A 26891-nucleotide genomic window follows, 5' to 3' on the forward strand; every position below is an offset into this window, starting at 1 on the left:
ACCCCATCCTTGTGTCACCCTGACACTGGAAGCTTCCCTGTCCTAATCTTCTGGATAGGATATTGTGGAAGGATATTCTGAACGAGTTCGCTCATTTTGCAGGAAATACAGGAGATACAATGAGCGCCGGTGGAAGAAATGGTCCCATATACCGCCTGAGAAAATCTTGCCTTTGGAGACCAGTGAGACAAGTCATGTTAGTTTGAAGGTAAGAGAAGCACAATGCCCAAAGCTGGGTCTTGGATTCTTTCTCCTAAAGACCATCGATGCTGGGGTGTTGGCATGCTCTGACTACAATGCAGGCTATAGCTCTGGTTGAACTGGGATCTGTTAAATGTTTGGGGTTTTTAAAAATTTTTAGCCCTCGCTTGCTGTATTAGTTTAAAAAAGGGGATTATTCCCCATCTATCACCCCCTAATAGAATATACCTGTTCTGCAGCAGTAAAGCTTGTTTTGGGATGACAGAATGGGCTGGGTATGGATTTCCAGTCTCTTCCTGTTACACATGATTTCCCTGTGCTTTGTTACACCTCTGTAACGTCCAAGAGTATGAAAGCAGCAGGCGGAGCCCTGGCCAACCGTGGGAGTGGCATGGATGTCCCATACTTTCGTGCCATGTAGTGGCCCTCCCTAGAGAGGCTTATGCTTCCCTGTATGGCACACACTAACATTACTTACCTCTCTGGACCTGCCAAGTGGGAAGTAGGTGATAATTGCAAGTTAATTATTCTTCTTTATTCCAGATCGATGACGATAAGAGACGTGACACCACCCAGAGACTGCGCCAAGGCAAATATGACAAGAAGGTAACCTGACTGCAGTGTCCACACTCTCTTCCTCGGCTTAGGAGTGCTCTTTCTGGGAGGTAGTTGTCTCTCTACAGAGAAAATTACACCTCCCCTGACCTTGCAAAATGGGTTGATCTTATGGAAAGAGTAAGCCATTTGTTCCCTATTAGGTGCTTTGCACTTTGCTTACTGATGGGAGGCAAAATACTAGACTCCATAAACTCCTAGCCTAGTCCAGAAGCAGAAGGACCAGAAATCTGGTGCATTTTGTTACTGAGGAGATTAACAGATTAATGGAAGACAGGCTATTTACATGGCAATTCTTGCACATTCAGTGAAGCTATCAGCCTAAATGAGGTATATTCATATTAAGATAAAATCTGCATCAGTGACAGTTCTAAATAGTTCCTATCTGCCTGGTAAATCTCTTGAAGGAAATATAACTCAGTTACTTGTTAGCTGATTAACCAAAACTCCAACAGCAAAGCAGTAGGCAGGTGTTTCTGTAATATTTCTCTGTATGGACATTTACTGGAAAAGAAGGATGAATTGCTGTTGTACTAAACCTATGTTTGGGTTTTTTTCCACTGGTATTTTTTCTTCAGGTGGTGATCTTAAAGGATCTCAAAAACAGTGATGGTAATTTCTCAGAGAAGCAAAAAGTAGAACTGAACAAGGTAACTTGCACATAGCGACTGGACACTGCAGGGTGGGATGGAGCCTATGACTGAAGTCATTGCTCTCTGCTGTCAACTGCAACAGCCATATGCTTGTGCATGTTTGTGAGGTGGATGGGTAATGAGTTCCTCAAAGGATATTGCTCGATGAACTTTCTCTTTGTGTGTGTGATCTCATCACCAGTTCAGAGTCTGAATTATATGCCTGTGAAGCTGAAGATGAATGAAGTAATTCATGCTCTGTCATATGGCCTTGCTAAATACATTTTTATAGCTGATAAAAGTTAATGCACTCTTTTTGCTCCTATCATGCTGATTAGTAGTGGAATGCTGTAGTTAAATCTTATTATTGAATGCCAAGTGCAGCTCTTTAAATACAAGTAACTCTGCTAACTTGTGCATACAGCCTCTTCCAACATGAGACATGAATTTGGCTGCATTACTGGATCTTTTTTGAATGTCTTTCCTTTTTACACAACACAGCTATACTTTGGATTCAATAAGCTCTAAAAATACCTCAAAGTAAAATACAGTTGTCTACATAAATGGACAAAGTGCATAATACAAATCCAGTGTCATTAAATTTTTATTACTTGCTCATTTACTGACTGATTCACAACATTCTGTCACTCATAACGGCTATTCTGGTCAACTGGGAGGTTTGAGTAGGGAGGCAATAATGGAGAGAATAGTGGGCTCTGGAATTAACTTGCAGTATCCAACAACAGCCACTCTTATCTCCCTAATCCAGAAGGCTCTGGAATGACAGGTGTCTTCAAGCAGTTCACTCAGTGCCTTAGTATACGCTAGTTTAAAGGAAACTCATACACCTTATCAGGCCTGTGATAAAAAGCCATGTGACACAAGTATCATTGACCTGTGTTTCTGTACTAACAGTGATTGCTATTAAAAATAGATGCATTGGTTTTGCTCTAGCTCCTACAGATCGATTATTACAACCTGACGAAGTTCTATGGCACAGTGAAGATAGACGCCATGATCTTTGGGGTGATTGAATACTGCGAAAGAGGTTCTCTGCGGGTAAAGGATTTTGCAGGTCTCCTTCCACCCCAAAATTATCAAATTTCAAGTAAGGAAGAAAATCCCCATCTCCATGTCTCTGGCCCTCATGCAGCAGCCATGGACTGAGCAAATGGTGGCAGGTTTCTGACTCCGAGTTTCCTCTCCCTTGCTCAGTTCTCTCCAGCCTTCCTCAGGTGCTGCTCCTGGTGCCATCAGTTTGATGGTTCTCAGCAGCCAAAGGATGAAGTGAGGTGCAAACAAGAAAAAGTGCAGGCAGAGCTCTTCCCAAACAACAGCCACAGCCAGTATTTGTATTGTGTTCCCTTATGGGAGCATTTAGGATATTACCTTTGCTTTATTTCCAAGCTGTAGCCATTGTCTCTGATGATGCCCTTGTGGACCCCACAGTGGCCTCAGGGTGTGAAAGGATAGAGAAAAGAATATATTCCATAGTAATAAAGGACAAAGACTTTGAGGCTGGAATATGGCAAATCCTGTGCATAAGGGACAACAACCCTTAATTTTTGTTTGTAAAAAGAAACGGTAAGTTCATGACTGGCAAAAGTTATGGAAAGACTTATGGTTTATTACTACCAATATTATTTCAGTGCTAATTATTAAGTAATGGTGGCACTAGCTCTTCTGCAGGCACACGTTGCTTCTACTTCTGAGTTCATACAGAGACTCTCATCGGTAGCAGTGGTCTCTGGAACAAACTCACGGCAAAGCAGCAAAATAACAGCTCTCTCTCTAGTTCTTTTCTTGTAAACTGGCATACTCATGGAGGTTTACTTTTAGCAACGGGAACCATAGTGGCTGGGAGAGCTGTAAATAACTGGCACTTTAAGATAAAGAAACAATCTACTTTGAACTCAGAAGGCCATGAGTAAGTTGATAGGAAATGGGCTGTGAGCACAAAACACAGAAATTCCTCTGCCTTCCTCTTGCATACCTTGCCCATTTCTGTCTCAGCTATTTTACCTTATTAAAGACTCGGGTTTACAAGCAAATTCACAATTTACCTTTAGTTATACAAAACCCTCTTTTCTGGATTCCCCACTTTTCTAGCTTTGTGTAAGTCTAAAATATATTTAATATCCTCTGTTTTGAGTCATCTCCTGCTGTAGTGCATGTACTCCCTATAAAAAATGAAGGACTATCTCTTTCAGTCACTGGTTGAAAGGCTGTGCGATTTAGGTACTCATATCTCATCTTGTGCTTTTTCCCTGATGCAGATTAGAACCATTCTTTTCTTCTCTTGACAGGATGTTTTAAATGATAAAATCTCTTACCCTGATGGCACGTTCATGGACTGGGAATTTAAAATCTCTGTCATGTATGATATTGCCAAGGTAAGCGGGCTGCTGACAGTGCAATGTTAATCAACCTGTCCTGTCTGGCAAAACTGATCCTCTGGAGAAGGGCAGTGCTCAAGGTCTTCTCCTTTCCTTGCTAGAGCTGTATGCCATTGCACTCTTCCTTGCTCTGGGAACAGGTATATGAGGCAGAAGGAGCCAGTGGCTCTCAAACTGGGGGAACAAGGGGCTAGAGCTGTCTTTGCGCTATTTATAAATAATCAAATAAAGTATGTTCCAAATAAATGTGACCCAAAGATCAGAGGGTTACAACCTGTTTATCAGTGCCTCTGATTTGTAGGGCTTTTGCAGTCACAAGACCTGCAAAACACAGTGCTCTCTGACCTCAGGGAAGGCATACAGAGGAAACCACTTGTTTTTCAAATGATGGAATTATTCTGATTTGTATCCAGAAATGGGATCAACCTTTTCTAAACAAACTTTGTTTTATATCCTGATTTTCTCACTCACTAGAGTGAGAAACTCCAGTTTCTCACTAGAGCTATCAATTTCGGGAAGTTTAAGAGGGAAGAAATTAATCTTATACAGAAACCAAGACTGTTTTTCAGTAGCTTTCAGCATATCTTTGCATTTTAAGTTCTTGCAGTAGCAAGAACCAATACGCTCAGTAAAAGAAATTCTATTCTACATTAGAGACTTGCATCTGTTTAGCTGGTAGGTAAGGATCCTTCATAATTCACAGGTATAATAATTAATTATACCTCTGCGGGGAATGTGGAGAGTTACCTCTGCTTTTCTGCTAGCGTTCAACTGCTCTTCTCTTCCTATTGCTGGTTTGCAGTTGGACGGTCCTGTCATTTCCCTACATGCATCAGTTCAGATTTGGTCTCCACATTGAATGACTCCACTGTGTCTGTTCTAAAGAGATACTGAAAATCTTGCTCTTTATTAAAGCCTCCTTAATCCAAATTGTCACAGTTTGTTGGCCTTGTTAATGACTTTGAAGTTCAGTTAATGTTCAGCATTAAGTTTAATTTTAAATAGCAGTGGTGGAGTTTCCCTTCCTCTTTAAAGCATATCAAAAAACAGGGTATTTTTTAACCCTTTGCAGTTCACCTTCAGATGTTTCTATTCCTTGGTAAGTGGGTTAGACAAAGCGAAAGCCCTAAATCTTCTCCATTTCCATTTTTCCCCTTATTTTTGCTATCTTTGCTCTCTCTAGGTCTGATGGCACCACCTGTAGCTACATGGATTTAGCTACATGTGACCAAAGAGCTCTGATGAAAGGTCTGCTAAGGATGAATTGCATAAATTGAGTCTTGCAGTTATTAGTGCATACACTGTTGTTGTGACACTATTAAATAAGGGACTCTGCAGGATATTGTGCAAGAGATTGTAATATTTTTGCATTGTGTCAGGAAAAGGGTTCTCAGTCAGAACTAAAGCTTCAGAGCAGAGGCTACAAGAATGTCTCAAGGATTTAGAAGTACCACATTGAAAGTCATTATAGATTTTGAAGATCACATTGTTAATAATATTGATTCTTCATAAACTCTGTGTTTTCAGGTGTGCAGGATAGTTGGAAGGGAAGAGGAAAATTTTATCAGGCACAGATTTAAGACTTCTGCCTCCAGAAACTGTTAACAAGAAAGCCCTGGTATAAGGAAATCAAAATCATCTTTGCCTGCCATTTGATGCTGAAACTGATTGGGAATTCTGCTGTAGCAATCAGTGTATTTCCTGGCTGATGAAAGCAGGAGCTGGAAGAAGGCACAGCTGGAGGAAATAAGACCTAAGCAGGCAAAACATCCTGCATAGTGTCATCAGGGCTGCATGATAAAAGCTGCTTAATCAAGAAATATGTTCCTTGGATATACCATGTACACAGACTCTCTAAATTTTGGCATGTTTTAGATAGGTCCAGGATAACTAGTCCAACAGCATTCCCCAAAGATTGCATCTCTTGCAGGCTGCTTGTGCCTGAGACATGCATCTACTGTGCCCAAACCTCAGCTGATATCTCAGTGATCTCTTGCAGTATTTGCTGATCTGTTCCCAATTACAAGTATCCAGTCTTTGGAGAGAAACCCAGCATGTCGTACAGTGTATACTATATACCACTGTATACTGTATGACCACATGAGCTATGTATTCCTGATTAAAAGGTATCTGAAAGTTATCATATAAGAGGATGAGCTAAAAAATGTAGGAGTCAAAGTGGAAGACCATTCAGGGAAGAAACTAAACAGATATGGCATGCCTGTTCTGGCTTCCACAGAGTATCGTTTCTGCTTCATATACTGAGCTACAGGAGAGAGGACTATAGGAAGAAAAACAACCAGCAGTAGCCTTTAGGTAGGTGGGAACTTAAGTAGTTAAGAAGAGAGAGATGAAACAGAATAAATAATAGCAAGAGGGTGCAAATTAGCATACCTACTCCCTTCTTCAGTTTACACCCACTTGCTAATGTTCCTTTCCTGCTGTGCCTCAGTACTGGCCCCTTCTCATGTATTACACCATATTTGAGTGTCTTAGACTAAATGAAATAAATTCAGAGGTGATGAGTAAAAATGAGCAAACTGCATGCCTTCGTACACCTGTGTATGTTGTAAGTCAAGAGTCTGAATCTCAGGAAATATAGCTGGAACTGCATTGGCCAATCCTTATGATGCCCACTTCAGAGTTTAGCTCATGGATAGCTGATATGTATTGGCTAGTATAGAGAAAACCATAATCAGTCAGGTCAGAAGATTCTGACTGTGATTGTCTAATCTGATCTCCTGCCTTTTACAAGCCTTAGTGCATCATCTAATGCTCTGCATTGACCTCTCTTCAGCCCTCTGCTTTGCAGAAGAGGATCTGCTGCAATGTTTCTGAATTAAATCTCTGGTGTATGGTAATCTTCAAAGATGATGCAGACATAAAGTGCAATTCCTCTCACACCTATGGTTTTCAGTGGATGAACATGGAGTTGGAAGCACTTTTTTTTGTGTGTGTGACATTCCAACAAACCTGTACTAAATTTACCAAAAAAGCATTTATTGAAAAAATTCTGTGGGAGGAAATAATTTTTCCTGATTGCTTATTTGTGCTCTAATCTTATCAAACCCCAAGATGCTATGTCAGGCTTTTGATAATTAAGAGGAAGGATTGTCTTCCATGACATTATCCTTCTAAGTCTCCTCTGTAAAATAATATTTGTTTCCCTCCATGATGGGGAATTGTGATTTATGTATATCCATTGTTGTTGAAGGCCATTTAATTGCTTAGACAGACATTACACTAATACTTCACATTCTTGTTGAGTCTGCTAACAGCTGAATGTCTCACATGTAGTCTTTCTTTCTTCCTCTTTTATTATCAACCACAGGGGATGTCTTACCTGCACTCAAGCAAAACTGAAGTCCATGGTCGACTCAAATCCACAAACTGTGTAGTAGACAATCGCATGGTAGTGAAGATCACTGATTTTGGCTGTAATTCAATTCTGCCTCCAAGAAAAGGTAAAAAAGTACCCAATTAGACTCTCTTTCATGGTTTCCAACCCAATGGAATTTTCTTATATTAGAAGTCCAGTAGGGTCTAATTACATCTTGTACACAGTAAAAAATACACAATATGATTTTGTTTCTTGTAGCAGCCATCATACAAATGATATCTGAAAACACTGTCTTAAATAACACGAGAGAATTATTACCAGGTAGAGAAAGAAATTAGTCAGTGCAGGTGAGAAGGAAAGGAAAGATTAATTTTCAACTTATAGTTTAGAAAACAGAGAATTCACATGTGGCTGAGATGCAAGAAATATTTTCACCACTGAAGGCCTTCATGCAAACAGCTCTCTTCAGCAGTAATGCTGAACTGGTGTGAAAAAAAAAAAAAGCAGTTAAGTACCAGATGATCTTGTCATTGATCAGATACATGCTATCACAGTGCTCTGTAATTTCATTTAAACATTAACACTCATGACTGATCATCCTTAAAAAAATCTGTAATGGTATGCAGTAATAACCTTAATGTTTTTCATTCTTTCAGTTGGAATCTAGCAATATGTGCTTGATCAGAATGGAGTAATTTTAACAACTTTTCTTTGCATTTTCTATTAATCTCATATGCATAGGACATTTCTGTAAAATAGAGCACTCCTTCCTACTCATCTTTTCCTTCTTACTTGATCTTGAGTGGAAAGATGAGCTCATCTGAAATTATGTAATCTCAGTCTGTATAATAGAGCTTCGGGTATAATGAGCACAGCATTATGCCATAACTGCTGTATATGACCGGAGAAGAAACTGTGGTTGCAACTAGGTTGAGAGGAATTTTTACATTCAGACACAAACATGCTCAGGAGTAGCAATGAGAACATAAAAAGGAGTAAGAAAAGTGCAGTGAATGTAAGTGCTCTATTAATTCTTTATTTTACAATTTTCATATTTAAATTTATATTATTATTATTACATTGTAATGTATTTATCTTCTTTCATTTCTCATAAGCAGCCTCAAACTTTTGGACTACTAGATTTCTTTCCTTGAAGAAGAATTAATGTTTCACAAGAGATTCATTGTGGCTGGATGTTGCAGCCTGATATAACACTGTATTCAGTGTCACTATGTTCAGGTCACTGTTACATCACCAGCATGTCATAACAAACTGTCATACCATGGCAGCATTCAGGTTTTGAGGTATAATGGTGGTTGTTGCACTAGAAATACAGATTAATAATTTCTGTAGAAAGAAAGTGGTTATGAGGAGGAAATATTATGTCAGGCTCAAAAGCACTTGAGAATTATTTCAATAGATTCATATTATCAAGGCCGCTAGGAAATATTAGTCTTCTCATCTGACATCTTGTATAACAAACTCCATGCATCTAGCTCAACAATTTATGGCTCAGCTTTTAATTTTTTTTTATAGCACTGGCATTCCTTTGTCTTATACAGATGCATAAGCTATTTCTAAGTAGCCCATGAAAGGTAGCTAAGAAAAGCAAGTTTATTGCCAACAGCCATAACTTTTCTGGAGGTGTGAGGGTCTGCATCTACAATGGAAAATAGTAGACAGTCCCAGACAACTGAAAATTACCACAATCAAGGTTTGTCTAACCTGCATGATGTCAGCTTCTCAAGAGAAATGCTGAAGTAGGAAATAAACTCTACCAGTGGGCTCTGGGACTGATCTGGAAAGACTAAAAGAAATACCTCTACAGGAAATGGATGCTCTGAGAAGGATCACTCTTTTTCAATTACTTCTCTCCCTTCCCTCTTTACCTCGGCCCCCATTATCATCGGGATCTTCAGACCTGTGGACAGCTCCTGAGCACCTTCGTCATGCTGATGTATCTCAGAAGGGTGACGTATATAGCTATGGGATCATCGCCCAAGAAATTATTCTACGCAGGGAGACCTTCTACACCAGGCACTGCTGGGACAACAAAGGTAAATCCAGAAATTTCTCCTTCATACCAGCTTTCCGGGGTGATGTAGCTGTAACTGGCCCATTCTAAATGTTTTGTGAAAAGTACTGTTTCTGATAGCTGCTTGAACCACTGCTTCTTTCACTACGTGATGAATGAAGAGCTTGTTTGAAGGATCTCACTGTGGGGGCAAGTGTCCTTATTCTTCCTGTAAAGCAAGTTCGCATTGGGTTTTCTTGCCCTTTCTCCTCCCTTCTCACCTTGGCTACAGCATTACAAAAGTTAACATTATAGAATGCTGTCCAGACTTCCTCTAACATTTAAAGGCCACAAAGGTTTTTCTGTTGTGAGTTGTGCACAACATATAATAATTCACTCATATTAGGCATTGTAAATCAGCAATGTCAACACAGAACAGCAAAAAATCAGCAGCATGACACAAGAACAGTTGGTATTTAAAAACTGGCAATTCAGACTCCATTCAAGCGTGAAAAAATTAACTTCAGTCATTTAACTTCTGTCAGAAAAAGCATCCCCTCCTGTAGTGCATCCATTAAGCTCCATTTTGTGAATTTTATGACGAAGTTTTTGAGTGGTTAATAGCCCCGTCAATCCCAGTTCCCAGAATCCAGAACTAGATATACTAGAACTGACATAAAAGCATGTGTGGGTTTGAGATTTTCCTGGTGACAGTTACCAACAACAAGTTTAGACATTTCCTTTACCTCTGAGTCATTCTGATAGATCCGCCTCACGTTTGTTAAAACATCTAGAGCAGCAGCTGGACAGCCTAATAGCTCTTTTCCTGAATTATATTTAGGAATAACTTCTGAGGCACATTCATCATCCTACATTATCACAAATTTATGTTCATATTTGGGGAAACACAGTATTTCACATCACCAACTCTTTAATAGAAATGTAGACCTAAAAGAGATTAGAAATGCCTGTTCCCCTTCATGTCAACTCTTCAGGACTCCATGCTTAAGATAAAGTAGAAAAAATGTTCCTTTTTCTTGGGAAGAGGCAGGTACAATCCTTGTGAATGCAAGGACTTTACCAAATATCACCAAAATAGATGGAGAAAGGAAAGAGCAATGTTCTTCCTTGCTCATTTTGACTTGCAAAGTAAATTCATAACAAACTACATTCTTTTAACTCTTTGTTGAGCAGTTACAGTCTTTCTGTGTTATGTTAATGGTTATTAAATTTGTCTCCAACACAGTGTTTCTGGGCTCTTCTGAGATGTGGCGGCATCCTCACTGCTCTGTGTTTGACCCTGGATGTCACAGTCACAATCTGATTCCTTGTTTTAACTTTGACCTTTTCCTTAACACTGCATTTTGTCATTTTAGAAAGACTATCCATTTCAAATAGCATTAGGTTAATTCATCCAACTGAAAGAATTTTCAGCGCCTCTAGGTTCTTTGCTGGAGGTGGTCACAGATTATCAGTGTGTTTAGTAAGACAGCAATAAACCTACTGGGCCCAAAGCCTGGTTAGTAAATCTGAATTCAGCTAAAAAAAATCTGCTTTGTAAACTTCAGTTGAAATATCAAATTCTTCATTCAGTGAGGAGATCTTGTTTTCTCCCCAAAATTTTTTCCTTAAAAGCATTATATAAGATACATATTGCTGATCTAATGGTTTCTAGTATTATTCTTAATTTTTGATTATGCAATTTGAGTAAATGTGTTCAGCCTATTTTCAGCAGTTCATAAAAATTCATGTAACAGAAAGGAATGAGTGTTATTATATATTGCTGAAGTGCCTCCTCATTTAAATGTCTGGATCCGTTCATTAGCCAAGATAAGACAGCAAGCGGGTGGACCATACGTATTCTAACACCTTTGAATTTTTTTGTGGAATCATCTAACTTTGGAAGACAGTAGCTCAAACTTGGCATGACCATTAATTTACAAATATCTAAGATAAAAAGAGAGAAAAGAATACCAAATTAGAATAAATGGTAATGGGCAAAGAAATGCCCATGTTGCATGTTAGATTAATTTGGTTTTTAAGTATCTTGCAGAAAGTGTCTCAATGACTAGGCTATCAGAACTCAATCTCTGCAGGTTAGAAGACATGATACTGATATTCCAGGAGAACTGATATAGCTACTTCTCCAGGGCTTCATTGGCTGAAGCAAGGAGTGTGTTTGGATTTTAAAAGAGTTGTTTTAAAAGCCCTGTACCTAGCTTCCATACACCAACTTAGGAAAATGAAACTCAACTTCCAGGTATTCAGTGAGACAATTTTCTCAACTTGCAAACATGTATCCCTCAACTTAACATACAATAGTATTGCTATTAATGAGAGAAAAGAAGTCCCACTAAGAAGATGGGCATACAGAACTGGATTTCTAGTGTATAGAAGTAACTAGGTCATAGTCCTCTTCCTGACTTCTCTGCAAGACAGCTGTTAGGCCAGCTGGTTGCCCCACTCTTCTGCAGAAACACTTCATTCACTGCTCAAGTCTGAAATCTTGTCACATACCAATGCCCAATTCAAGCTACCTTCTTGTTCCACTACTTTCTGCCACTGGCTAATTGCAGTGTTGCTAATAGCTGCTGTTACTTCTGCTGTCAGGTGTGTGTGCAACATGGAAATCCAACACATTCCTCTTGCATGCATGAGGTTTACACAGATTCTCCGATCTCAGCCCGCAGAAGACTTCTTAGCATTCTCTCCACTCCACAGCATTTGTGAGACTCAAGTCTCATGCTCATTTTCTAGTCTGTAATTTCTGTCCCACATAACTGAAAACTACTGAATCTTTTAAAGTGATCATGCACATTGGACATGCTTAGGCATCCCTACTTGCTCTAGACTTGCACGTACCATCACGGTTACAAACCTTCCCCAACTCACTGTATGCTTCCTTCAGTAAAATTGACTCCCAAATATAATCAGACATTATTAATAGATGTGTTTCATGCTTGTTCAAGGATCTCTTTCAGTTTCTCTTTCTCTCCCCCAGAGGCAAAAAGTTGCTTCTCTTTTTTGACTAACTCCCTCTGGAACTGTTGAGGTCTGGAGGAGAGGACAAAGAGAGATTTTTGCTTTAGCTCTCACTGTGCCTAAATCGAGTTGTGCAAATGCAGCCTGCATTCTGACATGTTCAGAATCCAAATAAGTTTCATAGAACAGATTTCATGAATAAAAGTACAAATGAGCTAACAAATGCAATGTTTTTAAACCATATACATTAATAGCCTAATTTCACGGAAGCAGAGCATCTGTAGGATGATTTGGTCTGCTCTGAGAGTTGTATGTCTCTGCACTTTTGATCAAGTCACAATGGGCTTTTCACATTGTTTTTTACTATAGCTATACTTCATGCTGAGAGGCACACTAATAATGCCTAACGTTCATTTGGGAAGATGCCATAACCATGTCTACCGTGACCAATAAATACTCATGTATGTTCCTATTCATTTTGCTTTCAGGGGCCTTCAAGCCAGCCTGATTTGATCTTGTGCCATATATTTAGAAAAGCTCCAAAGCTGAAATTCACATCAAAATGTGGGAACTGTCTTTAAGGCTTCTACTTATGCAGTGACTTGTAACACTATAGGACGCTATCCACAAGGAATGTCCTTCTTACATTTTTTTGTTTAAAAGTTTGCATCTTTTTCCTGTGTTAGAGAAACTTTACAGAGTGGAGAGTGGCAAAGGAGTGAAGCCTTTCCGACCAGACCTGTTATTGGAAACAGTGGGAGAAAGACAGATGGAAGTAAGCTAGTAATTAACTAAGGCATTTTCTGGGTGAAGGGCAGAAATCATGGCCAAACTAGAGCTCATGATCATGGGACGGTGAAAGCTTTGCACATTTTATGTCAAATGCCCTAACCTCATGGGAAAAATGGTATTCTATAGTTGTAACCAGTGGAATGAAATATAACTCATGAAAATTATTTCACTGGAAAGAAATGGATGCTTATATAGTGCCACTCTGCTGACCTATTTTAGATATCTTTAAGATGGGATGAATCACACCTCAAATATACCTCTCTCAACTGATTATGTAGCCTCTAAGGCTTCTTGCTTGGGTGAAAATGTTTGCATGGTAGACATCAACATATTCAGCAATGAACCTCATTCTTTTTGGCTGAATCATCTGTTTCAGAAAAATCCCAGATTCAGGATATTGGAAATATAATTACCACATCATTTACCTCCATGTCAATAACTGTATCTGGCACTAGCTGCAAGACTGGATCCATTTACTTGCCTTTTGTTGATGTATTGCAAACTCAAATTCAAGTTAAGATCATGTCACTAGTCATCACAGAGTTAAGTTTAAGATGCCTGCAATGAGTGTCCTAACCATTGATTCAAAACAGTTAGTCACACATTTTAATATGTTGCCGGTCAAGAGTAACCAGAAATTCCTTAATGAACTATTGCTGTTTAGCACCATTAACCATCTATATCCATTACTCAGGTGGACTTTCCTTAAATTTTTGTTTGAAGGTGTATACACTAGTGAAGAGCTGCTGGGAGGAAGATCCAGAGAAAAGGCCAGACTTTAAGAAAATTGAGAATACTTTGGCTAAAATATTCAGGTGAGCAGCAGGAACTCTGTTTTTTAAGATGCTCCAAACTCCTCCTAAGGGTTAGAAAGCTCATATTTTCAAGTGTGTAAGCTGATGTGATTACGATTCAGTGGAAAACCTGAGTATCTTCATTTAGATCCTCTTTTATTTCTGGGCATTAATGTAGGTGAGCACGTGCATATGTATACGTACATGTGTGTACATGAGCATCTATGCATGTATTAGCTGAGTGAGGGTAAGACGATCACCATACCTCAAATTGTTACATTGTGAAAGTAGCAAGCTGGATAATTAGAGATTTAAACCATTTTAAACCAAATAATTCACCCCCTGTCTCTAGTCAAGAGCTGGATACTGACTCACGTTGTCTAGGTTTCAGGAAATAAAAGCACATAAATGTTTGGAGGATGATTAGAAAGTTTGGATGAGCTGGGTTGTGCCATACATGAGTTTGGATGGTCCCAAATTAAGCTGACTAGAAGTGCTGGGTTGTAACTCACCAGAAGTATTAATTACAGGGTTTTATTGGTATAAAGTTGTGGCATAGTAAGGGCCATAGCTGGACAAACCCTGTGGGGTTACGCAGGCCTTTCTCCTGGCTAATGCTGCATTGTTCCTACAGAGTTTGGGCTGAATTAATTATTTTGATGCCCAAACAGTGAGCTTTTAATCACTTCTCTGCAGAAATTGCTTTCCAGTTTTTCAAGCTCTCCTCATCAACAAACCCCAACAGTACTTGTATCATTTCACACTTTACATGGGCAGAAGGACAACTGCACTATGCATAACTGAATGTATCAGTTGAATAATCTTACCACAGATGAATAGAACGACCTCCTGGTTCAGCTCCTAAGCCCCCATCCTACAAAAGCAAAGAGGTTGCCTCTTGCCACATGCAATGTCTCATTCTCCCCATGGGGAGTCTAAGATGGTGCGTCCCTGACATAAAGATTTGTTTGAAATAAGAGTGGCTTTAAAGTCCAATTTGGTACAATGCTAATCTGACTTTTCCAGTGAGCCTGGCCTCAGCTACTTTCAGGCTGCTTTGGCAAGTGCAGGCTGCCCAAACAGGGGTTATGAGTAACTCATGTTACCATACTTCTGCTTCCAGGAGTTAGTAGGCTGGAGTCTGCAGGATCTTGTAAGTAAAACTAGCCCAGGAGCTGCTAATAGTTCCATTGAATTGCTTGCTCTTCCACACAGGCAGCACCAAATTGTGTTAATTCTTCTGGCTGAAGTCCCCATCTAAATGCTTCATGCAATTTACTATCTACTATCTTTAGCTTCCTCTCAGCATTCGAGCTGTCAGTTACTTTTTACAAATGAATATTCACAGAGTACCCAAGGTAACCTGGAGTTGACAATATTAGCAAAGCTAGGTGATTTAAGAGCGCTTTAAGAATTACCAGCTCCAACTGAGAAACATGGATCACAGACTTTTGATTCATATATATACGTCCTCCAAGCAAGAAAAAGAATGATGCACTCGAGGCACTCTGCATTCTAACTACATGGAAGTAAAACACTGGAGAAGTTTTTTTCCATTGCTCCTTTTTGGCCTCTTTTTTGCCTCGCTCAACAATGTGCTTCTATCAACCTTTCTTTTTGGCTCCTGTGTATTTCTTCTCAGTAACTACCATGGCCAGACCAATGAAAGCTATATGGATACCCTGATCCGGCGTCTACAGCTGTATTCCCGGAACTTGGAGCACCTGGTGGAGGAAAGGACAGAGCTATATAAAGCAGAGCGAGACAGAGCAGACAGGCTTAACTTCATGTTACTTCCAAGGTAACTGGCCAGAAGGATTTTGACTGTCATTTTACTTGCATATATCACCTGATTCTTGGAGAGTGAGAGTTGGATTAGTATTAATCTTCCATTTCATTCCCCTCTTACCTCATCCTGCTAGGGAGAAAAGAAGAAGCTGTCCTTGAAGTCTCCACTGTATAGTGGAGTTTCATGCCAAGATGAAACTGGGACCAATTCTCTTCCCCAACCTCTCTTCATGCACAGGATCCCTCTTTCCAGCACAAACCTCTTTTTCACTGCCTTTCTAGGAACACACAGAGCTCTGTTCTGCTCCGGCACCTTGCTAGGTAGAAAGAGTGTCTCCAGCTGGAGAGCAGAAGTGCAGTCCAGCTTCAGGCTTGGGTTTAGCAATGCAACAGAAGGGCTGAGGTGGGCTAGGCCATACTGGACCATACTGGGCTAGATGGATGCTTCAGAGTATGATATAGGACAATTATTATTGATATTATAATAGCAAAACTATCCTGGCATGTCATTACTATTTTCAAGGGTATTTAAGTAGTCAGGGTATTCATTTTATGACTAATCTTTTTAAAAAAAGTGGCAGTTCAATCCAGTTTTGGGGCAAATGATCTGGCTGTGTAGACCACGTGACAAGAAATTCATGTTTCCTTCTACTCTTTTTGTTTCTACCACTCTATTATTGTCTTATTGTAGATGGAACACAGCATTCTGCAACATCTATAATTTTCTGGGACTCCTGCAGTTTTCTCTTCTAATATCTCCACTAGGAATAGATATTTTCCTGGATTTAGAAATGGAAGAAAATGAAGGTCCCTCTGAATAGATATTGACTATCATGGAATTGAATTTTTGTTCCATAAAATTATTATGGTATCATATCTAAAATCAGGATGAGGTGATGTAATTATTAGGATGAAATTACTTCTGTACTGGGAAAACAGAAAAATATGTCTGTTCTTACTTATTGTGTTGGTAGAATGTAGATCTACATGTCAGAAGTTTTAAATTTGGCTCAATATCCCTATTCCTGACCTTACCTAAGAAGCTCAGTTGCCTGTGCCTCAGTTTCCTTATGGCTATTAATACACTTGGATTTTGTAAGGCTGTAACACATTAATTAACATTATTAAGTGCTTTGAGGTCCCATAATTTGGCTGAAAGGCATTATGGGCATCTTAAATACAATTACAGTGGCAGTTTTCAGCAAACTATTTGATGTTTCCTACATAGAAAACAATGATGTGGTTGGGTTGCATGAAAAAATATCTTTAATATTAAACACTACTCATCTGTCTTCCTGCCTTTTCTATTTACACAGGCCAGTAGTAAAGTCTTTGAAGGAAACTGGCCTGGTAGAGCCAGAGCTATTTGAAGAAGTCACTATCTACTTCAGTGACATTGTTGGCTTCACCACACTCTGCAAATACAGCACCCCTATGGAGGTGGTAGATATGCTGAATGATATCTACAAGAACTTTGACCACATTCTTGACCATCATGATGTTTACAAGGTGATTAGCTCTGCCCTTTTGCTCACTTAACAATCAGAGGACACACAAATCAAAGTGTGTGATGTGATGGATTTGGGAATCTCCCTTCTAAGCAAAGACAAAAGAAGCAATGTGCCTACTTATACTGACTTTTCTATACTAGGTGGTAGTAGATTCACTAACTGGAATCCAGGTACAGTTATAAACACTTATATACCAAAAAGGTGTCAGCTACCCTAAATTAATCAATCAATCCTGCTGTCCAGGGAAGAAATGCTTAATCATGAACAAGAAGATCTGATACAACCTTTCTGCTTTTAACTAAATATGTAATTTGCTATGTCTGCAAGTAGTGAGTTCTAATTTTGTTACCACAGGTGGAGACCATTGGTGATGCTTACATGGTGGTGAGTGGTTTACCAAACAGGAATGGCAACCGGCATGCAGTAGACATCTCCATGATGGCTCTGGACATCCTCAGCTTCATGGGATCTTTTGAACTGAGACATCTGCCGGGTCTGCCTGTTTGGATTCGCATTGGAGTTCACTCTGGTACGCGATAGTGCTAGATCAACAATGACAATGTTGTTGCCTTGGTTTTGAACAGAATAGACATCCATAGAAGATCTGGTAGTACATACACAATTGTTCTCCTCATGAAGAATCACGTGGAAAACAATGTACCTGGAGGAAGAGCAACAGAAGTAAATAAGCCACTGATTTGCTCTCCTGTAGTGAGATAGCCCATACTCATTCATTCATAGTTTTGTCAGTAGTTAGGAAGAGCAACTACCATTGTTCCTGGTATGATTAAGCCAATTGTATCAAATAAGCCTTCACAGATCACTCCTCTCTGACCAAAGTGGAGATCAGTCATGGCCAGCTATGCTTGTCTAGCCAAAAAATGCAAGCCTGTATTTTACATTTTGGAAGCAAAAATTCTGTCAAGCCTACATGGGAATTAATGTTTTAATTTATCCATATAAATACTTTTCATCAAAGGGGAACTGCAGATAGCTCAACAATCCCAAGTACTTTGGGAAATATTCTTTTTATTTCCAATTGTTTCAACAACCATCTGAACACCAACTGCCAGGGGAGGAACATACCACTGAAAGTGACTGAGGCACTGGGAAATGGCTAGAGGCACCACTATGCACCTCTCCATAATGAAGCTTATTCTTTTTTTCTCTTGCTTCCAAACCTGACAGCTAGTAACTGTACTTTTTTTCTGCAAAGACATTGTGTTTAAATACAATTAACACTCTGAAACTGTGTCCTTTTTATGCTCTTGTTGGATTACGCAAGACTAACAGAGCTGGGCTTGCTTTGGGGTAGAAGGGGAGACCACTAGGCCCTTTGGAAAGTGACGTACAGAGTATTGCCATTGGTGAGGAATGCAGAGCTCCAGGAGGCACTGCACTGCTCTGCAACAGTGAGACACCTTCCAAACAGTCTCTTGATCACCATTTTTCATTCTTTGCATCCCATTGCTAGGTCCATGTGCAGCTGGGGTGGTTGGAATAAAAATGCCTCGTTACTGTTTGTTTGGAGATACGGTGAACACAGCTTCGCGGATGGAATCCACGGGTTTGCGTAAGGATTTCCTTTTAGCTGTCAGTGTAACAGGACCAAAGACTGTTGGTTAGTTTGTGACTGAAGTGTCTGTTTTCAGCTGAAAACTATTTATTATCAGCTTGCAGAAGTTTTAAAGATGAAAAAGCCCTATTTATTTTGATTACTAATTATTTCACTGTCTGAAGTGATAGTGGGCACTTCACTAAGCAATGAAGAATTGTTCCTTGGTCATGTTTCAGTGCTGGTAATGGGGAGTACATAGGCTGGATCACTGTCTGAGTTCCCCCAGAAGATATGATACTTATGCATCTGGAATTTAATTTTTGCTCTATGAAGTGTAGATTTTTAGTTCGACTAGCATTGTATTTCAGCTTTGCTGTGTAAATATGAAAACCGTATATTTTAAATTGAAGCGATTATGTCTTCAACTTCACCATTAGGGACTGTGCCAAGAGTCAGTTTGTCTTCCTTCTACCAACTGTCTTCACACAACTATCTCTATTTAGGTAATTCACAATTATTCTGTTAAAGTTTGGCATCTAAATACTACAGATACCATGGTCACCTGTATTTCCAATCAATAGCTGTACCAGCAATTCCTCCCTAAATATTATGCTATGTAGCGGAGTCAGATTTTTTGTACAGCAATGTAACTGATTCTCATTTAATTTGACTCTCAGAATTTATGTTTATAATAGTTGAAGGAGTTTCTGCTATAGCAGCAGTTTTCATATATACTTAATATGATTATGTGGAATGTTTCCAGGTTGAGCGTTCATTGTCTGCTTAATTTTTAGCTTTAAGGATTCATGTAAGTGGTTCCACTATTAACATCCTGAAAAGAACAGACTGCCCATTCCAGTATGAAGTGAGAGGAGAAACGTACTTGAAGGTAATCTTTACCATGTCTAGTGTGAGGTGTCCCAACTCATGGCAGGGGGCTTGGAACTAGATGATCTTAAGGTCCTTTCCAACCCATTCTATGATTCTATGATTCTACGTACATGCATGAACACTGAGAAAAAGGGTAGTATAAAAGTATTACATAGCTGAGAGTACCCTGCAGCTTAATTAATAGCAGGGGAACAAGGGTTACAGATCAGTTGGTATGACAGTCTCTAGCAGTTGAAGACACTTCTATAAAGACAATGGAGGCAATGAAGAACTCCCTAAGTCATAAATTAAAGCAACATAAGATGCGGAGAATAAATGAAACGTATCATTTGTAACAGAAAACTGCAGAGTGAATTAATCTGATGGAAGGGAAGCTGAATTTATAGTTGATTTCCTCATGCTCTGATAGCTGACTGTCTATCTAACAATCCATTTATTTCAGTCTATTACACTTGGCAGATTCTGTACTTGGGAGCTGGTGGCAGGCAGCACAACTCACCTCTGTGCGGCTGCATCTCTCCCGTTATTATTCTTCTCACATCTGATTTTTATTCCTTTGCTGTGAGCATCAGTTACTGAAAACAAGCGAAGGCAAATACATCAATATGCAATACAGTATTATTTAAGTGAATTAACAATGGGAAATTGCATTCTAATCCTGAAATTGTGCTCTCTCTTCTTTGTCATACATATTTAGGGCAGAGGAACAGAGATTACCTATTGGTTGACGGGTACTGAGGACAAGAAATACAATCTTCCAACACCTCCTTCTGTGTAAGATGGTCTTTATTTGTGAAAAGGGAAGAGAAATTCCCAGTTTTTGCACTTTAGCCTTCACTGTTTCTCCCTGGCACTTGTGTTTTTTTCATATCATTCAACTTGCTTTCAGTAGTTAGAGGCTTAACAGTGTATGTGCATATAAACATACGTAAATATTCATGACATTGGACTATGTGTGTGCTGAAAGTTGGAACTAGATGATCTTAAGGTCCTTTCCAACCCTAACTGTTCTATGATTCTATGATATATATATAAGCACTTAACGGGTTCATTTCCTTGGAAGGGAAATAAGATTTACAGGACAAGTTCTGACGCGGTAAGTGCAGAAAATACACATTGAAAGTACATGTCTCTGGGCTGCGCAGGAAATATTGTCAACCCCACTTCTATGGTACATTGCATTTGTAAACTCAGAACTTTTTTTATTTTTTTAAGCAATATGATCTGTTGATATGATCAGAATTATCAAATTGCTAATTCTTCTGAAATTCAACTATTGAAAGTACCTATTGAGCTGTATCACTGTGGTCTGTGATGGTTTTGGTTTTGCTTCCTTATATAGGCTGTGACTGATAAAATTGCCCCTTAAAATTGTCATATGTGGCGTATTCCAGAAAATTTATGAAGAAAATTTATGAAAAGGTGGCAATTTACTTACTGAAGGACACCTGAAGTTGAATAGGGGAAGGACTGGTGCCAGTAATGGTGTTGAGAGCTACAGTCTGTTTTGATTGGGAGTGAATCTAATTAATTCTTCCTTTTCATGCAAATAATCATGTTTTTTTTTAAGGTCAATAATGACACTGTGCAGAGACACTGATCCATACTATTTGGAAAAATCACATGGAAATTCTGAATTCTATTCCCAAATCCAGAACCTGAATATGGTTCTCTGCACACTTATTATCAGTAGCGTGTGAATGTGATTAAGATAAACATGGGATAGAGATGTTTAAAAAACACTGGGGAACAGTACAAACATGTAAATCACTGATTTTTTTTTTCCATCCTGTTGCTTTTAGGGAGAACCAGCAGCGGTTACAAGATGACCTGGCAGAGATGATAACCAATATTCTTCAGAAAAGGGAAAAAGAAGGATCCAAGACACGAAAGCTTTCACGGGTAGCTAGTTACCGATCAGGTACCCTGGAATACCTGCAACTGGTCAGCACAGAGAATTCTGCCACATATATTTAAAACTGGATGTCTAGTATAACTCAAAAAGCTGCAGCAACTCTCTGGAGGACTTCATATGAAGGCTTGGAGGCTTATAATCTCAGCTAGAGGAGAAAGAAAATATCTTTTCAAGTATCCTTTCAACCAGCTGACTTGCTATCAGTAATCAAACCTCTCTTCACTGTAATGTCAAAATTGTTGGATGACTTCAGTAAGACACATGCAGCCTGATTTGAGGTAAATGAAAATATCTGCACTTGAGTCTGGAAAATATTTGGTTTAGTTTGTTTTGGTTAGTTTTTTAAATGGGATAGCCTGTTCAATAATCCACTTCTGAAAATATTCAGAGCAAAGCCTTAATTTGCTATGATTTTTAGATGTTGTATTTAACTTGCAATTTTTATTTGAAGAAAGATTTGCTGTAATATATTTGAAAATAACATTAAACATATAATATGTAAATCCTGGATATGTTGCCATTTTGCTGCTTCTGTTGGTTTCCCCTGTGTCTCACGTTTTGTTTAATCAAGTTGACTTTGTTCAAGAGACAACGCTTCTGTTATTTACCTTGAGAGATTACTCCAGAAGCTGTATGGTTTCTAAAGCTTATCTGAATCTCTTGGGCCTGCAAAATAAGAATGGAAATCTTGCAAAACCATATCTTTCCTCCATTTCTACTTCTGTCCCCAAGCCAGAAGTGCAACAGAAACGAAGAAACCCAACTTATCTGAAATTAAACCTCAGAAACTTTCAATTCAACTTTTGGATGAAGTTTCACAGCCAGGCAAAACTCAGGTTTTACTGAAGTGACTTTCTCATTAACTGACACCATAGCATTTATATTAATAAACAGCTTTAAAAAGCAACCAAACACAGGGGAGGCATGTAAAAGAAAATCAGCAATCACATGAAGAAATACAACTAGTGAGTGAAACTTTTGCAAAGGCCTTTTGTGCATTGGTGACTTTCAAAGCAGAGCTACTTCTTTCACCATTGTCAAATACTGGTCAGTATTCAAACCATAAAACTTGGTGCAAAATCATTCTTTTATGGTTTTGAACAGCATCTTTGTTCAAGTAAACAACTTAAAATATTTTAAAAAGAGCAAGCCAGTTGCCTGTGTTTTTTTTTCTTTGTCAACTCAAGTTGTCTTTGTAGGAAAACACACACACAAAAAGAACAATCTAGGTGTAAACACACAGAAGTGCAAAGATTCCTGGAAAAATTAAATCATGAGGTGCTGTAGGGTTTATACTTTTGTCTAATGAATGTAAATTCCTTCACCCCGGAACATGGTATAGACAGAAACAGCAGATAATATGTAACCAACAGCCACAGCTTTCAGATTATATGTAATCAATCTTAAACTTGGACTGGCACGAATCATAGAATCTTCGGATCACAGGCTGGTTTGGGCTGGAAAGGACCTTAAATTCCAACCCCCTGCCATGGGCAGGGACGCCTCACCCTAGACCATGTTGCCCAAGGCTATGTCCAACCTGGCCTTGAACACTGCCAGGGATGGAGCATTCACCACTTCTTTAGGCAACCTGTTCCAGTGCCTCAACACCCTCACAGTAAAGAACTTCTTCCTTATATCTAACCTGAACTTCCCCTGTTTCAGTTTGAATCCATTACCCCTTGTCCTATTGCTACAGTCCCTAATGAAGAGTCGCTCTCCAGCATCCTTGTAGGCTCCCCTCAGATATTGGAAGGCTGCTATGAGGTCTCCACGCAGCCTTCTCTTCTCCAGGCTGAACAGCCCCAACTTTCTCAGCCTGTCTTCATACGGGAGGTGCTCCAGCCCCCTTGTCATCCTCGTTGCCCTCCTCTGGACTTGCTCCAACAGCTCCATGTCCTTCTTATGTTGACAACACCAGAACTGCACACACTACTCCAAGTGGGGTCATAATACCATACCATCTTCTGTCTGTATCCTAATGAAAATATTCATTGGGATGAAGATAGAAAAAAAAAAAAAAAGACCAGTATTCTAAAAATGATATTAAAACTAAAACTATTGATATTTAAAAAGAATATCAGTACAGTATAGAAGTGCAAAGTCTGCTATTTCCTGCATCATTGTGCAAATCAACAGGCCTTGTCTCTATGTCTGCATTCTTGGGTGCAACTGCTGCACTACTTGGTACCACTGGGCTATCCTTGTTGCTGTATCTGATATGCTCAGCAAGTGTAGCTGTAATGCAGTGACAAGGGTAACTTGGACTCTTCAAGACTGAAGAAGCCCACTACTACTATCTTAATCAGGATCTAATCTTTGAAGTGATGTAAGTCTATTCTTAAAGAGGAGTTTTATGGGTTCCATCCTTGACACCTCTGAGATAGACACAAATTATTTTAGAGTAAATGTCTGTTGACACTGATTGAGACAATTAATTTAAACGGTATTTAGTTTTCAGTAGCCCTTCTCATTCCTGCATTCTTCAGATTGCAAATTTCATATAATTCTTTGAAGATAAATAGTTTCCTTAGAAATGAGATGATGGACCCATCTTCTCGTAGGTTTGTTTTCTACACGGTTTTGTTCCTGCACATATCTGTCAATGATACATCACAATAAAATCAATTTTTACTACCCTTTTAAAAATTTTGCTCCTGGTTTCTGTTTTGAATCTGTCTTAGATTCGATTTCTTACCATTGCATCTTGCTATCAAATGTTAGATCAGAGCCTTCTACCATCAGAAATCTGTCAGAAATCATTCACCTCTCCTGGGGTTTTTTTGGGTTTTGTTTTTTTAAGCAGTGAAATGTTATATTAAAAACCTTGTGTGAGTTCTCCGAGTGGAATGAATTTTGGCTGCACCACCACCATTCATTTGAACTTAACTCACACGAAAAAAGTTTTCTGTGAATCCGTAGACTGGGATTCATATCATGGAATCATGGGAGCATGAGGAAGTGAATCTTTCCAAATACACATCAAGAGCTTTGTAGCTTTGGTCATATTCAGACTCCCACCATTTCTCCATCTCATTTTTGTCATGCATAGAATCGTAGAATGGTTTGGGTTGGAAGGGACCTTAAAGATCATCTAGTTCCAACCTTCCTGCCACTGGCAGGGACACCTTCCACTAGACCAGGTTGCTCCAAGCCCCATCCAACCCAGACTTGAACACTTCCAGGGATGGGCCAGCCACAGCTTCTCTGTTCCAGTGCCGCACCACCCTCACAGTAAAGAATTTCTTCCTAATATCCAATCTAAACCTACCTCTGTCATTTTAAAGCCATTCCCCCTTGTCCTGTTACTACAGGCCCTTGTAAAAAGTCCCTCTCCAGATTTCTTGTAGACCCCTTCAGGCACTGGAAGCTGCTCTAAGATCTCCGCAGAGCCTTCTCTTCTCCAGGCTGAACAAGCCCAACTCCCTCAGCCTGTCTTCATAGGAGAGGTGTTCCAGCCCTCGAATCGTCTTCATGGCCCTTCTCTGATCATCTTCATGGCACTCTGGACTTGCTCGAGCAAGTGTTCTGTTGGGGGTCCCAGAGCTGAATGCAGTACTCCAGGTGGGGTCTTACCAGAGCAGAGGGGGAAACCACCTCCCTTGACCTGCTGGCCATGCTTCTTTTGATGCAGCCTGGAATACGGTTGGCTTTCTGGGCTGCAAGTGCACGTTGCTGGGTCAATTTGAGCTTCTCATCAACTAACACCCGCTCAGTCCTCCTCAGGGCGGTTCTCAATCCATTCTCTACCTGGCCTGTAGTTGTGCTTGAGATTGCCCTGGCCCAGGTGCAGTTGAATTGGCCTTGTTCAATCTAATGAGATTCACACTGGCTCACCTCTTGAGTCTGGCCAGGTCCCTCTGGATTGCATCCCTTCCCTCCAGCATGTTGACTGCCCATGTCGCCAACAAAGATGTTAAGAAGTGCTGGTCCCAGTACCAACCCCTGAGGAACACTTGTCACTCGTCACTCATTCATACTCCCCTCCTGTTTCTGCATTGTGTATTTGTGCTCTCTATCCTGCACGTTTACATGTGCCTCCAATTCCAGGTCATGTGCATCACTTGTACACAGAGAATCTTGCTTTAAATACTGTGGGGTTTTTTTTTCCTGTATTAATCCTGTAAAGAGAATTCTATGGAAAATATAATTTTGTGTTTTACTTCACCAACACAGTAAAACTGAGAGCAGCATGTAACAGGTGAATTTTTCATTTGGAAAACCTTTGGAGAATATTCCTCCAAAGCAAACACAGCATCCATTCATGATTAGGCATTTAAGAGTTACTTTTGACTGGGTTGGAAAAAAATAAAAGTAACAGCACTGTGTTTTAACCTTCTCTTTTAGTGAAAAGTAGCCCAGAACAAAGAAGCGATGGGTATGGAAGGATCCCTGCAGCTGGCAGTAGTGTTATAGTGCTCTTACCCTGGGCTTGAGGCCAAGACTTGCTACTTGGCCTGAACTGGTTGGCACGTGACCTTGTTATATGAGGATATTACAGGCATTGGCATAAAATTTGAACTATCTTAAACAATTACCGAAACACAATGGCCTAATAATGGCTGGTTTAGGACAGTGGTAGAATATCCAACACTGCAGAGAGAAGAAAAGGCACTATCTCAAAATTATCTGAATCAAGGGGGCAAGGGGAGTCCCCAGGGAAAGTGGTCTCTACCTGTAAACCCTAGGGAAAGGACTGTCCCTCAGCCGTTCTGCAGGGACATAGAATCATAGAATCAACTAGGTTGGAAAAGACTTTTAAGATCATCAAGTGCAACTGTTCCCCAGCATGTGCAGTTGTTGTTCTCAAAAGAAAGCTGCTCTTCCTCTGATGCAAAATGTGAAGTTCGACAAGGCACCACCTAACTCCTGTTGCTTTACAGGGGCTTTCCTGACAAACCTTTGCCCCTTTTTGGGCAATCACCCTCGGCAAGCCCAGCAGCCGCCTCCTCACTGCCTTGTGCCTCATGAGGGTGTCCGGCACAATGGTGAGACCCAGCCTCGGCCTGGAGTGAGCCTCCTGTCCCAGCCAGGCACTTGGGGCCTCCAAACAAGTGCCGGCGAAAAAAAGATGCCGGAGCCCTGTGCTCGCCGTCCACCAAACGCCTTCCCCAGTGCCTTCTGCCACCACCACCGTGAGGTGGCCGGGCGCGGAGGTCGGCGCGCAGGCCGGGCCGGCGGGGCTGCCGGCGGCTACGGGCCCAACAGCCGCCTGCGGGCCTCCGCCACGGCGCTTTGGACGGGAAGCGCAGCGTGCAGAGCAGCCGCCGCTGCCGGCCGGTCCCGGGGCGCATCCCGGAGCCGTGAGGGCAGAGGGCGGTCGCTGCGAGACGCAGCCCTTGACCTGGCGGGGCCATCCCCAGCACGGGGCGCCGTAGCCAGGGCGGGTGCCAGAGGAGGCGGGGGCAGCGGCGGGACCTGCCCTGAGCGAGGGAACTTGTTAAAGTCCCGCCGCCCGCCGG

The 26891-nt window shown here is 40.3% G+C and overlaps 1 protein-coding gene across 1 annotated transcript in view; it reads left to right on the forward strand.

Annotated features, from left to right (window-relative positions):
- The window catches only part of GUCY2C (guanylate cyclase 2C), a 44991-nt gene extending 23054 nt beyond the window's left edge, over positions 1-21937 (forward strand). The window contains exons 12-27 of the mRNA XM_030479498.1: positions 103-208; positions 745-807; positions 1395-1466; positions 2403-2507; positions 3755-3841; positions 7176-7308; positions 9104-9241; positions 12867-12955; positions 13696-13787; positions 15409-15567; positions 16871-17063; positions 17420-17594; positions 18540-18638; positions 19418-19512; positions 20212-20288; positions 21317-21937. Coding sequence (XP_030335358.1) covers positions 103-208; positions 745-807; positions 1395-1466; positions 2403-2507; positions 3755-3841; positions 7176-7308; positions 9104-9241; positions 12867-12955; positions 13696-13787; positions 15409-15567; positions 16871-17063; positions 17420-17594; positions 18540-18638; positions 19418-19512; positions 20212-20288; positions 21317-21491 — 1858 coding nt within the window. The 3' untranslated portion in view covers positions 21492-21937. The remainder of the gene's footprint in view (positions 1-102; positions 209-744; positions 808-1394; positions 1467-2402; positions 2508-3754; positions 3842-7175; positions 7309-9103; positions 9242-12866; positions 12956-13695; positions 13788-15408; positions 15568-16870; positions 17064-17419; positions 17595-18539; positions 18639-19417; positions 19513-20211; positions 20289-21316) is intronic.
- The last annotated feature ends 4954 nt before the right edge of the window (positions 21938-26891 follow it).

Source organism: Strigops habroptila, chromosome 3 (genome assembly GCF_004027225.2).
Source record: "Strigops habroptila isolate Jane chromosome 3, bStrHab1.2.pri, whole genome shotgun sequence".
NCBI classification, from domain to species: Eukaryota; Metazoa; Chordata; class Aves; order Psittaciformes; family Psittacidae; genus Strigops; species Strigops habroptila.